The sequence below is a fragment of the Corapipo altera genome, unplaced genomic scaffold (assembly GCF_003945725.1).
Source record: "Corapipo altera isolate COAL_440 unplaced genomic scaffold, ASM394572v1 61305, whole genome shotgun sequence".
NCBI lineage: Eukaryota > Metazoa > Chordata > Aves > Passeriformes > Pipridae > Corapipo > Corapipo altera.
The window spans coordinates 1,697,635-1,712,797 of NW_020884909.1; the positions used below are offsets into that span (position 1 = coordinate 1,697,635).

At 44.0% G+C, this 15,163-nt stretch overlaps 2 protein-coding genes across 4 annotated transcripts in view; one reads left to right on the top strand and one right to left on the bottom strand.

Moving 5' to 3' along the window:
• Window positions 1–1,212: 1,212 nt before the first annotated feature.
• Window positions 1,213–7,975, top strand: LOC113951748 (purpurin). 2 transcript variants are annotated; one of them, XM_027653124.1, is made up of 6 exons: window positions 1,213–1,285; window positions 2,073–2,190; window positions 3,648–3,784; window positions 5,258–5,370; window positions 6,453–6,665; window positions 7,830–7,975. In XM_027653124.1, the coding sequence occupies exons 2-6, from the start codon at window positions 2,074–2,076 to the stop codon at window positions 7,838–7,840; spliced, it is 591 nt and encodes a 196-aa protein (XP_027508925.1). In that variant the 5' UTR covers window positions 1,213–1,285; window position 2,073; the 3' UTR covers window positions 7,841–7,975. The 2 variants fall into 2 exon arrangements, with proteins under 2 accessions (XP_027508925.1, XP_027508924.1); XM_027653123.1 differs by lacking the exon at window positions 7,830–7,975 and having other exon boundaries at window positions 6,453–6,679.
• A 2,565-nt stretch (window positions 7,976–10,540) lies between these two features.
• Window positions 10,541–15,163, bottom strand: part of IDUA (iduronidase, alpha-L-) — a 44,799-nt gene continuing 40,176 nt past the window's right edge. For both annotated transcript variants that reach the window (XM_027653246.1, XM_027653247.1), the window contains one exon: window positions 10,541–13,505. In XM_027653246.1, coding sequence (XP_027509047.1) covers window positions 13,405–13,505 — 101 coding nt within the window. In that variant the 3' untranslated portion in view covers window positions 10,541–13,404. The remainder of the gene's footprint in view (window positions 13,506–15,163) is intronic.

The following is a 15,163-nucleotide window of genomic DNA, read 5'->3' on the forward strand; positions in this document are numbered from 1 at the left end:
CCTCTAAAGTGGAAGTGGAAGCTGCATAGAGGCCAAATAAAAGTTTCCTCCAGTATCAAGCAAGGACTGCCTTTCCCAGACAATGGGCAACCCTAAGCAAACTGCCTGGAAAGCAACACAGTTCACACCAGCTACGGGGCAAGGTTGAGTGCTTCTGTTCAGGAATTCCTGGGCAAGTGGCAGTAAGGGATCTCTGCAGCAAGTCCAAAATGTACAGAAGGCTTTAGCCTTACTCTGAATGTCCAGATCGTTGGATCGGAACCAAAAATGTGAGGATTTCCAGGAACTTACTTGGGAACAACAGAGTTTTCCCTAGTGGTGACGTCCAAGGCTCCCCAGCACCCAGCAGCCCAGTGGGAAAAGCTAATGGCAACTCCTAGTTGAGGGTCTGAAGTCTTATATCTCCCAAGTGAGCCTGGGAGAAGGAGTGCAGGAGAAGCCTTTGCATTTGGGGAAATTCTTTGGGCACTTGAGAATGGCAGGCACGGTTTGCTGCCAAAAGTATTTTTCCAGTAATTTCTGCTTTCTCATCCTTTTGTGTTTTACTGTATCCCTATGAAAGGCTCCTAGGAAGAACATTTAGGGAAGGAGAGAGCTATAGTATTTATGTAACTGGAAATGCTTACAAAATTAGCTGGAAAGAATGTGCATAAAATGTGCATAAAATATTGCAGTGCACAGGAGAACTGAGATTTTGATGTGATACATGAAGGCAAACGTTTGTATTTTGGCCCTTTTTTGTCCCCTCACCACTGTAGGTAGTGCATAACATCTTTCTACTTTTGCAAGGATCACCTCAATTTGATGATGCAGACATCAGAAGAGCTAATTATGTATCTACACCATGAATCTCGTCCAACTCAAACACATGCTTCTGCAGATGAGTATGTATAGTCCAAGTGTTTCTCTGATTAATGCTCTGTGCTTATTCTCCTAACATGTGTTTGAAGCAGAAAGACTTCAATGAGACAAAGGTGTGGTACAATTAAATCAGCAGATTTATTAGCTTTCTGGGCAGCTTTTCCATTATGTAAAAGCTGTGTTTGTATCACTATAGCAGTCAGACCCACCAGTGCGAGGATTAAAGTTGGTTTTTACATAATGGATTATCCAAGATTAAGTGTTTTATTCAGGCGCAAGAGCAAAAATAACCAATTAGTGACTTTGCAGATTCCTTATTTAAAGGCAGCTGGAGGGCAATTGACACAAAACTCTCCTGCTACCTGCAGCCCAAAGACTGAAGCAGAGTGGTCTCAAGGATCTCCAACATCTCCACCCCATCCAGGTAGGTCTCTCTTCAGCAGAGGTGGACCAGATTAGCATCTATTGCAGCAGGGAAGTGCAGCTTGCACAGCAGCAGCTAGGAACAGAGCAGCTGCATGGGTGTTTGGGTCTTGGGTTGGAAGCTCAGCCCGGATGCTGCTAACAGGTTTCAGGCAACAGTTTTATCTCGGCATCAGGACAGGTATTCAGGGTCAAATACTTTGCAAGGATGTATCATGGAGGTGCTCTCTTCCCAAACACTGAGAATTATGCTGGGATATGGATGAACTGGGATGCCCGAGGAGACAAATAAAGCCACAGGCACCTGGTGGTTCTTCTGCAATAACAGATCAGGCTTTTAGCAAATTAATATTATTAATTGTGTTTGCAGAAGGAATGGCCAGAGGGCAGGCAATACCAAGGTGTATTTTACAACCTACACTGCTTTACCAGAGCTCATCAGAACATTTTCCTCTCCATGAAAACAAAATTCAGAACATTTGAATTTTTTACCAAGTCTTACCAACCTTATCCATAGTCTGGCTAGATTTATAATGTAAGAATACCATGAACTGCAATACTACTACTGGCATGCAAAGTACTCTTGCAAAGTAATTGCCATTGCTGTTCAGTTTTGGCTGAATTTAGGCACCACAACGACTCCATAGTTTCTCAGTGCAGGAGTTGGTAGTGCACTCAGTCTGAAAAGAAACTAGTTTTAAAAGGAGAGAAACGCACCTGTAGGCACAGCACTTGCAACCCCCACCTACTGCATGAAGTAAAACTCTGTATTTGCTTTTGTCTTGCAGAATGAAATACGCGCAGTACGTTTTCCTGGCCTCGGTCTTCTCCACTGTTGGATACAGCCTAGCTCAGACCTGCGCAGTGGAGTCTTTCTCTGTGAAAGACAATTTTGATCCAAAAAGGGTAACTATGGTTACTTCAACAGTATATGTGAAGAACTTTTTTTTTTTTTTAAGGTTATGAGTTGTGTTAGTCTAAAGACGTTCTTCACCAGAAAGTTAACCTCTTTTGTATGCTGTCTCGCTGATGCTGTTCCTGTAGTTTGCCTTTCTCAGTACTGTTTAACCTTCTGAACGTTATGGTAAAACGGACCTTGAAAGTAAGGAACATTACTCTATTAGATGTCATCTTCTGTTAGCTTGACACTCAATATAGATTTCAGCTTTGAGCAGTCCCATGAATGAAAAAATTTAGATCCACATCAGAGACAAAGCTCAAACAGATGACCTGGGGTACTTGCATCCACCATCAGCCAGTTTTGGAAGTCACAGCAAACTGAAATCTTAACTAGTTTGGTATCCTGAACATTGACTCTTCTTCAAACACATCATTTGTGCCTCTGAGGAGGAAATGAGGGCTAATTTGCTGTTGGAAATGTCCAGACTAGTGTGCCAGTACCTGTTTTAACTAACGCTCAGCAAACATCCCACTCCCATATGTGGCTGGGATATGGCAAGCACTTCCTCTATAAAAGATTGGCTTTGCTGAACCCGTTTCTGGGGAGAGCTTTGGGAACATCTCAGTTTTAAAAGGTCAAAGGTTTTCCTCAGGTTCTTGTATTGTGGAATTACAGACTTGTTTCAGGCTTAAGCACATAACTTGCCAAACAGATCTCATTAGGTTCACTGGAGAATCAAATTTAACACAGTTAGCTTCTGCTTTTTTTCAGTATTTCTGCTAATAATGTTAACTTTTAAGGGTCTTCCTGTCTGTCAGTCATCTGTTCAGATCTTGTTTTCGTTTCAGTAGATACTGCTTGTACATTTCCAGGGAACCATTTTTTTCATAGACATTTTCTTCCCCTTGATCTCATTCCTTTTCTCACTGTTGCTGCTCTCCCCAGCAGACCCTCTCCTTTTCATTGAGCACAGTCATTGCTTTCTGCTTTGCTGGGTAGACACTTTTCACTGTCAGAGATCAACCGTGCTCCCTGGCAGCCCCAAAGTATGTCTCCAGCTAGCTTGCTAAGGTCTTTGTCGCTGCAGTTTGGTATTGTTGATGGCATCTTCCATGGAAGAGCAGGTACCTGAACGGGAACAGGGAAGAATCAGCCTGACTCCCAGCAGGCATCTCAGGATGGGAGAAGCTTTCAGTGGGGGGTCACTATGGCAGGAATGTCTCACTTGACAATGAGTACACGCACACAGCAGTGCAGATCTGCTAGACCTGCTCCTCCTGGCTCGGAGGCAAGGGCTCACCAGGCAGTGCTGTAGGACCTGTGTGCTGCATACGCACCCAAACTCAGATTTTATCCATAGGCCAGGCAATGGGGAGCCAGAGAGGCACCATGATCACAAAATCGTTTTTGTGCTAATCTGGCCATGGTGATTAATTCAGATATTAATACACTTTCATGTTAGTATGCAGGGAAATGGTATGCCCTGGCCAAGAAGGATCCGGAAGGCCTTTTCCTTCAGGACAACATCTCTGCTGAATACACCGTGGAGGAAGATGGCACAATGACAGCATCTTCCAAAGGCCGAGTGAAGCTTTTTGGGTGAGCTCTTTTGACTTTCAGCTCTAGCTGCTGCCAAGAGGTACTAGATGAGGGGGATATAGATGGTGATCTATTCTGAGCATAAAATATGACTGGGTTTTCTTCATCGAAAAGGGAAGCCCAGCCAAGGTATGATATTAGAAGCTAGAATTTAGACACTTTTGAGTCCTGGGTTACTTTTCATCCTGGCTCAGGTTTAGGTCCATCACAAAACTACTGCATAAAATTAGTTAAGACAAATCTTGACTGATAGAGTGTTTAAGTAAATGAATTGCAACAAGTGAAGGAGCTAGCGAAGGCTCAGGTGCTGCAAGGGCAGGATAGCTCTCATTTCACTGAGAGGTTCAGGGGAAGGAGAGGGGTGTAAGTGAGCATTGCTTTCACAGATCTCTCAACACAGTGTTGAACAGACTTATGAGGAAAATATGTGGTTAACTCTGAGATGCCATTGCAATGTCTGAATAGACAGATGGTGAGAAGCTTAGAGTTTTGCCCGTTGGTCATGATTACTACAAGGAATTATGGCATGTAAAGGGATTAAATAGCTTTCTGAGTGCAGAAAAGAAAATCTGGGGCTCCTCGTAGGCTAGCAGTAGCAGGTGGCTATGAACCTTGTAAGTCTTAACAGCACAGCACTCCAGGAGATTTTGGGAAGGGGCAAACGAAGCTTTGCAGACAGGCCACACAGAGCAAGTGGGAAGATTCCTGAAAGGACTCTTCAGAAATCAAGCAGGGTCTCAGAGCTGCTGGGAATTTTATTTCTGCAAAGGCAGGATAAAGGGGAAGTGCAGCCTGAGTAAGGAAGGGAATGAAGATCTTTCCACTGTTTCACAAATCCAGGCAATGCTTGACAAACTGTGCTAAAACGTGGGTGCTATTCAAAGCAAACAGATCCCAACCAGAAAATGGCATTGGAAGAAATGGGCACCTAAAAGGGTCTCAAAGGTTGTGTGATGGCTTTTAATTAGCTTGGAAGGGGGGCTATAATTATTACAGTGCTTGTGACAGACATCCCTGTGCCAATAGTGCTAGGAAGGGCTAGAGAGAGGAGAGTCCACTCCCTGTCTCTGCCTGGGGACACAATGAATGACTCCAAATGAGCCCAAATGCAGGTCACCTCACTCTGCAGTCTGCTAGCAGGGAGCCAAGAAATGACATTCATCATTTTTGCTTGGTGGCTGTCTGCTTGTACAGATATGGGTGGCAAAAAGCCATAGGGTCAGGATGTGCTGCCCCAGCCACAGCAGAATCATACAGCAGAGTTGGGAACCAGACAGCAGCAATGCACTGTGTGTGTGTGTGTGTGTGAGTGTGTGTGAGGTTTGCATCACTTAATGACAAACACTGACTTGGCATTAAGAGAGGTCATGCCCATTCCTGAGGCAGTTGTGCCCAAGTCCTGAGTGAGGGACACCCATTTAGACCTCACATTGCTGCCAGATTTTATCCTGAATCTCACGGATCTCGTTGCAGTTTTTGGGTGATCTGTGCTGACATGGCTGCTCAGTACACCGTACCTGACCCAACCACTCCAGCAAAAATGTACATGACCTACCAGGGACTGGCCAGCTACCTCTCCAGTGGTGGTAAGTGAACTTCTCCAGCCCTCTGATGCTGGCCAATTGCTTACGGCTCCCCAGGTGTGCATTTCAACATATGAGCAGGAAAAACAGTTCAGCTCAAATTGTTCCAAGTGCAGACAAACATCCTTTTTTTTTTTTGGAGGGAGATGCTTTATGCAAGCAGTGTATTTTATCTCCACAGAAGGGGCAGGATCCAGAGACTCCACAGAGACCCGTCTGATACACCATACACAGGGAGGGTGCAGCTTACAGGCATTGGGTCACACACACAGGTTTTGTACAGCCAGGTGAGGTGCTGAACCTAGTGAAGTATAGTTCCTGGGCCCCACTGTGGGCATATAAAAATGCTGAGGTCAGTCATTCTTGAGGTCTTCATAGCTAATTGGAGGAGACACGTGGACCCATATTTGCCCTCCAGCAGCCAGGCACAGTTCTCCCCAGACAGACATAGCTGGACTCAAAGAAATGGAGCTGTTAACTGAAGTTCCCATTGCAGCAACTGCTCATTCTGAACCCTGTTATGCACCCTGTGTGCAAACCCCGTCCTGTGTGCCTGAGTGTCCCATAGCTGTGGGAATCCAGCTATGGAATTTGTGGAGGACTTGGCCCGCTAATGAGTAAGAAAGAAGTACACTCAGTACTGAAAGATAAGCCACACCAAAACGAACTCAGTTGAGCAAGGCTGGAAAGTAGGAGGTATGTTTTGCTGAGGCTTCCTGTATAGGAAGTGTAATCTGTATGGCCAAAATTTATTCTGTATGCCCTCCCCCACACCATACTTGAGCAAGGAACAAAAAGAGATTTTTTTGTCATTGCAAACCTAGAAAGTCCTAGTCCTCCTAATACATCTAGCCTAAGAAACAAAAGGTGAAAATGCCCTGAGCACCATGGGGAACAACATGGCCTCAAGATTCCCTGTGCTTGTCCCAGTTCTTCACTTCAAGGTGCACATGGGAGGCCATACGAGATCCTTCGGGAAGCTATCCCTGCCATGTGCTGAAGTGAGGTGTCTCCCTGTGGAAGCATCCCCCTCCCCCCGCTCTGTCTTGCCCACTGTGACCAACACGCACGTTCTGGTGTTTTAGGGGACAACTACTGGGTGATTGACACCGACTACGATAACTACGCCATCACCTACGCCTGCCGCAGCCTGAAGGAGGACGGCTCCTGTGACGATGGCTACTCCCTGATCTTCTCTCGCAACCCCCGCGGCCTCCCCCCGGCCATCCAGCGCATTGTGCGCCAGAAGCAGGAAGAAATCTGCATGTCTGGCCAGTTCCAGCCCGTGCTGCAGTCAGGTACTGTGGGCTAATTAGCAAACTTGCCACCGAGTCGTAGAGTAGGTGATTGCATTTGCTGTTAATGTGACAGAACCACAGCAAACTAAGGCGTACTCGTTAAGCAACCCCTTTTTTAATGTTAGATCTGGTAAGAAATAGCTACAAAGGGAAGTCTGTGCAAGGGCAAGAGCCTGTTGCAGGCTGGTTCTGCAGCTTTAAGACTGCCCTCACAGGAACCCTGTGTGCTGAAACTGGCACACTACCAAAAGATCAGCTTTGTTACTCTATTAGATAGCACAGGGATGGATGTAACAACCCTGTGCTTCAGCACTTGGAAATGCTGGTCTTGACCACTTGGATAACAGTGTCCTCCAGGAAAGGAGGAGAAGGCACCCCCAGGAAGGAGCACCCTCACTCTTCTTAGCTCCATCACGATTTGTGTCCTGGGTGGTCTCAACAACAGGGATGAGAGGTTCTGGTTGTTTCTGACTGTGCCTGCTGGCAGTGGGAGTCAGCAGCTGTGCCACAGACATGCAAACAGATCATGTCCAAAGCTCATTTTGAGAACGTTTTTCTGAAGGTATGGGAGCTGATCTAGTTCAAATGCTGCCCATGAGACAGGTAGATAATTTTTTAGGGCTGTGCTGGAGCAGAAACTCCTCTTTGTTGGCAGCTGAGTGCCCACCCTTCAAATACCCACTGCCTTGCCTGGAGGTTGGCCAGGCCCAATGCCACAGTAGCACACGTGTGGGACAAGGCACACACTGTGGGACAAGGAAGAGCAGCTAAAACCTTCTGAACGGCAAGTCCTTGTGCCAGCCAGTCCTCCACCGCAGAGCAGGTGCTGGCATCACCCAAGGTTGTGGGCGTGGGATGGGCATCCCTGCCCCACACCCCCTCGTAATGCTCTCTGTAGCAGAGGGAAGGTAGCTGGTTTGCATGGCTAGGTGCTCAGGAAAGCTGAAAGCCCATGTCTAGCTGGGAAAGGCTGCCAAGTGCTATGTCAATAGACACAGAGCAGTGCAAACAGCAGCTTTTGCACCCCCCCATCCTAACCTCGTACTGTGATTCAGAAGTACTCTAGGAAGGCTGTAGCTACAGCTTCACTGAAGACTAAAAGGCTGTTAAAGCACTTTGCAAGCTTACTTAAAAAGACTAAAGTTTACTTTTCTTTCTTTCCAGGGGCCTGCTAAAAGTACACTTCTGATCCTATCCTTAAGCTCAGAAACCAGACCTCTTGGTCTTGAAGTTGTCACTCAGCTAATAAAAAAATAAAATCATAGGACTAGTGTGTTTTTCCTGAAAAACACATGAAAATATTGGGGGATCTGTAAACTGTGTGCAATACAATATTACCTAATGTGGCATTAATCAATAAATGTTTTTAAAAAAACCCAAACAAAACACTTCTGGGACTGTTTTTTACTTGCTGTCCTGTTGGGGCCAGATGGAGCGAGGTTGTGGGTAGAGGTCCCAGGTGAGGCTGCACAAAGCAGCAAAAGCTTGTGGGTGCCTGCAGGGCCCTGGCATATACAACGTACCTCTTCCACCACTTCCATTTAAATTCTGAAGCTAAGAAACCCTCTGGAATACAACTCTGAGATGAGGCTGACAGTGTGATCCTTGCTGCCTGGTAATATCTTACAGTCACTTCCGGTACATCTGAATACTCAAAAATCCACATAGAATATTTCTAACTAGACCCTGGACCACAAATGCAATAAAGCAGATGTTCTTTTCAATAACACTGGACATTACTTTTAAATGAGCAGTTATTTGCATTTCCAATGGCATAAACAGTAATTTACTCCCCTCTGCCTTTATCATCCAGCTTTCAGTATCTGAGAGGTACAGATCTGAAAGACATAGAACAGACAGATTTTTTGGCTGAGAATTTAACAGACAGAAGAAACCAAAAGAGCAGTGTCTAGAAAACTCCATGTAGAAAAAGGGTAACCTGAGTCACTGTAACTAACATGTACTTCACTGCTTCTAGTAAAATCACGTTCACTTCTAATATTTCCTATTAATAAAGCTACCAGCCTAGAATGTCTCCAGCAACGTGGTGATACCTGCAGTTTGTCAACAACAGAAATTTTTATAAGCTATGTTTACCAAGCATAGAGGTAAGATTAAGCTGAACAGCCCCTACCCCTGAAGCTTTCAAAAGGTGTGTGGCAGAAGGCTGATGTTGAGTGAAGACCTTCAGAGCATACACTATCAAACAGTTTCTGCAAGATGCTTGAACAATCTTGTCTACAGCAGCTGATGATTATCTTCTGCATCTGTTGGAAGGAACACAGAAACCAAAGACTCTTCTCCAAAACCAGAGACATTATTCCAGGGCTGCAGGCAAGTCTCTCAAGCTTGTCTCTCCCAGGATTTCCAGGCAGTACTCATAAGGCTCTCAACCAGCTTCAAATAAAGGTGTTCCTTGCTCTTCAGATCTCAGAAAAACTACCTTGACAGGGAACAAGATGGTGAACTACCATCTAAAGCTAAGGACAGAAACAGAGGAGCAGTAGCAGGCAATGCTAAAACCCCACATACAAAGAGACTAAGAGTGTTGAGAAAACATCAGCCTTTTCTGCTGGACGAAGTGCAAGGTCAGTGCATCGACTGAATGTTCACCACTTGCACTCCTCTCCCATGAGGAAGTATTGGGGTGGAATGCATGAACTTAGGACTTGTATCACAACTGATTAGACAGCACTAACCCTTAGCTGAAGGAGCCTGGCCTTTGGACAGAACATTCAGACAAATACTACCAGTCCTAGAGAAGTGGGATTTTTAATATCTATGGTTGTAGTAACTGTATGACCAGAGCAGCTAGGAGTTCTAGCAATAACAGATGACTTATATGCAGGACCAAGTGCTTATTGTGCTTAGTGTAGTCTGTCCAAATGAGTCAGGCAGTGAAATCCCCCCTCAGGCACATAAGGTTCTGCCTCCAGATTCATAGGAACATAGTGGTGATTCTGGATGAATACACTACAGATTTATACACACCCAAGGAATGTGACTTGTACTTGGGGAAACATATTCCCATCAGGACCACAAGCAGGCCCTCATCGTGTGATCTGGTGAGTTAACAACAGATGGGCATTACCTCACATCCATTTCTCTCCAACAACTGCAGGAAATGTGAAAAGACGAGGTAGGGTAGGGCAGGCAGCCAAAAGTGTATTCTGATAAGATTTACACTTCTCTTGAAATTCCATCAAGTTCAACATGAAACATCTGGGGTGTATCTAGATGCAGGCAGTCTTCTGTCTGCTGTTTGAGCTGGCTGATGAAAAACAGCCTGCTATTTCTGTTATTTAAGTGTGTGTAGGTCCCAAGTCATAATCTTTGTCCTGCACAAACTTTCCACTAACAAGAGAAGAGAAAAAAATTGTTAACGAATTAAAAGGACTGTTGTTTTGTCCTCAGAAGGTCCTTCAGTGCTGCAGAAAATCTATGACTGCGCAACAGCAGGAGGGACCCTGCAAGGATATTGTCCTTCACACACCAGTGAGCCTCCTCCCAGCAAGGACACTGCGAGTCCTGAGATCTGACACTATGATACCCTGTTGAGTTCGACCAGTTTCCCCTGGGCTGTGGTATCTGAGGCAATTACATGCACTTAGGTTTCTACTTAAGCCTTGAAATTTTTTATGGTAAGGTTCTTTTCACGCTTCATTTTTATGTCATGTTGCAACATGCACCAGTGAAGGTATCCTTTATACCTTGTGCTGGTAGAGGCAGCGAGCTGCTGTGTGGTACTTGGTTGCTGGTTGGGGTAAAACCATGACGATCCTTGAGAACAGTCTTTAATTCCCAAGATTTAGTTTTTGACACAAGAGTTTTAAGCAGTTTCTACAACACAACGATCAGATCCTGTTTTTACAGGGTTCATGTGAAAGATTAAAAACTGGTTTTATTGGGTAGCATAAAACATGGTAACAAATGCAGCATATACACAATCAGACAAAATAAAACACTCAGCTGAAAGATTCTTTCAGTTGCAAAATTGTTATATGGTTGCAAAATTGTTATATCCCCTCAGAAGGTTTTGTTTGAAGTGCAGGTAAATAATCCTATCTTGCAGATGCAGTTAGATTTTCTTACTTGGATTTATGGCCAGCAAGAGATACACCTGACTGCTCTGCAATCTTGCTTTGGTTCTGATACTACAGAGCTACTAAGCACCTGTTACTCAAACTGTGATGGGAGGCTGATCACTGCCTGGTAACAGGGGAGATTAGTTAAACATGCAATTTTGAAAGCAATATCAGACAGAGTCAGCAACAGAGCGTTACAGAAATCTCAAGTTTCAAGTATTAAACAATGTTTTTCTGCAGACGTTAAATTAGAGAAAAGACAAGGGCATTCCGAAACTTCTACACTTTGTTTGAAATACATTCAAGCCTGTAAATATCAAATTATCTTCTCTCTGTAATTGTTTATACACACTTATTCCTTAAAGGAATAAGTTCATACCATAGCAGCAAAGAAGATTTTTAGAAGAAATCTTCTATTTTTCATGGTTTGCACTTACATATATTTTCTTCTATATCCCTGAATAATAAAATCAATACTCTTCAAAACAGCTATGTTTCTTTTTTTTTTCCAAACAGCTGTAGCTGGTGCATTGTCCTTAGCTTGATAAAGACTGCTATATTCTGATTGCCAGTGTGGGAAAATTTTAAACCAGAAGGCTACTCAGGTAGGACATTCTAAAAGGGTCAGCTGTCCTCTCAAGCACTTGTATCTTTTCCTGCTTCAGACACACTAAAATCTCTCAAATTCCTATACTTAAATTTTCTCTAAATAATTTGTTGTTGTTGTTCCATCTCATACTAGCAAAACAATATGTCTTAACTGCTAGATTTTATTTAAATGTGTATTCTGATTCTTCACTTAGGGACAGCTATAACAACTTGAAAACGCATTTTTACTATCTCCATCCAAGTAGAACTTACCAGTAACTTTTCCAAAACTGAGAAGGTTATCCCTTCAGTAGGCTCCATGGCCCTTTTCTGTTCTGCCTTATGGACAAGGAGTTGGAAGATTAGAATGTGACATGTGACCCTTATTCAAGCTTTAGTGAAGCAAGAAATATTTCACCTCAATTCTGTGACAAAATTAATCTTTTAAGGCTAATTTTCGGTGTAAGCATATGAACAAGTAATCAGAAGGTAAGGAGATACAAGGCCACACCTCAGCGTGTACTGGCTTTTTGTATACGCTTCTTTTCTGTGCTGTAAAAGTGAGGGCATTTGAGGTAATTCAGCTCTCTCCTACTGTGCAAACTTGTTGGTTTTGGTTTTGGTTTTGTTTTTTTGTTTTTTTTTCTCTGAGACCTCAATGTTCCACACAGTCTTTGTTGTTATGTTGGTGAGGTGACTGATGTCAGCAAAGAAAGCAGTAGGGGATTTGTTTGTGTGACAAAGTCAGTCCCCTTATGGAAAACACTCCAGCTGTTTTCTCTGGCATTATCCTTCTTTCTACAAGTGTTTTAGAGGCATAGCTCAAACTGTGCCAATTGTGAAAAGGGGAGAGTAAAAAAACACCCCTGTAATTTCAGGGAACTTTGCTGTTTACATAAAGTGTTTGGCAGCTGCAAGCACAGCCAGTAGTGTTCTGTAGCCCATGATCTAGGGCTATCTCACACTTGTGCACATGCCTTGCAAAGCACAGAAGCTCAGACTGTTCTTGGTCAATTTCCTAGGTGTTGTGAGTAGCAGCCCTGCTACATTCAAGAGTGTGCTCTCCTGTAATACGAAAACACAAAAGGTTCTAACTGGTGTTTTAGCTTTCTCCTGATTATCCAAAACCGAGTGGTGACTTACAGTCTGAGAGGCAAGGCGTGCTGGGGGGAGACCTCACCTCTAAGGGCTGTAGGATGCCAAGAGAGGTGACAGTAATGGTGACAGCAATGGAAAGGAAGAGGGACTTTCAGGGTTAGAGCCTCCACCACAAAGAGGCAGTGGCTCATGGCCATGGTGCAAGCAGGTGACTTGGGCAAAAAGAGAAAACAGAAAAGGCGGGGAAGTTTGGAGCCTAGGGCTCTCTGTTTAGTCTTCCTCTCTGAGGAGGAGCTGCTACCCCTTCCTCTGCCTATGGGAAATAGTTGTGGCATGCCAGGAACAGTCACAAATGCTGAGAGAGCTGGGTGGAAACCCCTCTGTGAGAGAGTGAAAAACCTCATACACCTGAAGACATGGCAACTGATCTGAAATAACCTGCTGTGACTAACCAGCAGGGAAGAAGGGATGCTTCACCTCATGCTTTGGATGTGTTTGGTTGCTGGGCACTTTTCCATCAAACCGTTATGTCAAGACAGCCTGGTAGCTAAGGCAGGCAGTTTACTCTCAATCAGGTCTCTGCTGCCATCCTCACTCACACAATGAAGCAATGGACCTGTTCCTGACGCAGTTTGTGACCTCTATAAATCTTTGCTTGTCCTGGCCATTAGCTCAGCGTAAAATAGGGAATAATAAATATTTATTCCCGTAATTTCTAGTTAGCAAGCTGAATCCCAGTCCTATGGCAGCCTCTGACCAGTTGAGTTGTCAGTTGTGGCTGTTTGATAATGCTGTCTTTAGCGCTATGAAGAGTTAATAGGGGCAGTTGCTCCTAACTTGCATTCCTAACTTGCTTCATCCTTTCCATACTCCCTCCTCAGCCTGGGAGGAGTTTATTTTTCTGGGGGCTTGTCATTTGCAGGGAACATACACCAGTCTGACACCAAGCCAGGCACCACTCTTCAGGGTCACTTGAAAGCTTCAACATACTCCACGGGAAGAGAGGACGGGCCTGCCTTCCCCCAGTAGTCAATGGCACGCACTCTGTAAAAGCCGGAGACTGAGCTTCCTGCAAATGAAAAGGTTAGAAATGTCACTGTGAAACGCTGACACCTGTGGCACCTGGAGGATGTGAAGCAGGCGCTACTCCTGTAAAATGCAGGTTTGTGGAATGGGCTGGGGAAATCAGTTCTGCGCCGTATGTAAATGTGTCTGTGCGTGTCTAACTAAAAACAATTACAAATTCCCCATGGCCAAGTACTAGCGTTTTTGCCTTCTTGCACCAAGGACCTCCTCCCTCCTCATTAGGATTTGCAAGTACATCTACAGGACTGCTTTACCAGCAGTCCCTCTGGAAGAAAACTATGACATCTTCTGCAACACACAACTAGTAATTTCCTTCTTTTTTCTGACTTAACTTTTCTGCCTGAATTGTGCCTTTCAAACAGTTATGTGGGGACAGGATCAACAAAGAAGCAGAACAAGAAGCACACAGGCTGACTGAAAACCCCTGTGCTCAACCCAGGAAGCAGCACCACTTACTTTAAAGGCAGGTAAGTTGATGTTCTGTGGTTCTGCTGATTTTCATCCTTGATCCAGTTCAAAGAACTGCTTTCCGTAGCAGACTCTTTGACCCCACAAGCAATATAAATTTGGTGGGTTTTTATCTATTTACTTGATTTTTATGTGTGCTTTAGTATTTTTTTTCTTTAAGAAAAAGGATGCTAGAAATAATGGGCGAGGAGGAAGTACCTAGCAATAAAGGTTGCTGAGACATGAGATTTTTTTGAGTAGTCTTTTTTTTGTATTTGTTGTTTTTGAAACAAACAAATAAAACTGGTATTTAATATTGTAATATAATATAATGATGAATACTAATTTCAGAGATCTGCCTTAGCCCTGATTTAGTTTTTGTTTACCTATGTAGCCTTTATATTGCAATAATAGCCATGAACTTTATTATGCACCCCCTGCTCATGTTAAGATTTTCTCGGGTTAAGATGAGCTAGTGTTTCTGCCAAAACCATCTCTGAATTGCTCTTTATTAGTATCACTGTGAGGAGAGGTCTGTTTGTGATTCACAGAGCTCTCATCAGTATTTATTATCAATACCTGTTAGACAGTCATGCTGCAGACTAGATCACATCCGGTTAAACAAAAAAAAAACAAACCACAAACCCAAAAAATACCCAAATAAAACAACACTATCTTCTTTCACTTGGGTGTTTCATCTGGATAGGCTTCTATTGCATGCTGGCTGTACTTGAGGAGAAATGACCACATGTTCTGGGAGCTTTGCCTTGTTGACAAAGATGAAACTCACCACCCTCTAAAGTGAAATATTTACAAATTAAGCAGCTAGTCAGGGCTAAGAAGAAAGCCCTAGGAAACAGCAAAGAGAGGTGTCACTCGTCTCCATGTTCAGATAGGCAGGACAAACTTTCTTATGAGATGACCTCTTCTGTCCTTACAGTGGAGCATCTCAATAGCTTAAGATTGCCAAGCCATAAAAGGAATGTGCGACCCTCCCCTGGGGTGGATCAGAACATGGTAAATGAAAGACAACCAACCCCTCTACGGAAAGATGGGCAAGACCTCTCACTTATTTGTGTGCTGATGCTATCCCCTTAGGCAGTTTAACACCTCCAGACTCAGCAGTACACAACAAGTGTTACCAAGGCAGTTTGCTCTACTGCCCTACTCTAAGAGCACTGTACAGATTTTGGC

What these genes read in the sequence shown, in the direction of transcription:
- LOC113951748 (XM_027653123.1), top strand. Translation starts at nt 2,074, where the DNA reads ATGAAATACGCGCAGTACGTTTTCCTGGCCTCGGTCTTCTCCACTGTT. An exon ending in ACAATTTTGATCCAAAAAGG is followed by an intron (nt 2,191 to 3,647) that starts GTAACTATGGTT and finishes CTTTCATGTTAG; the next exon opens with TATGCAGGGAAATGGTATGC. An exon ending in GGCCGAGTGAAGCTTTTTGG is followed by an intron (nt 3,785 to 5,257) that starts GTGAGCTCTTTT and finishes ATCTCGTTGCAG; the next exon opens with TTTTTGGGTGATCTGTGCTG.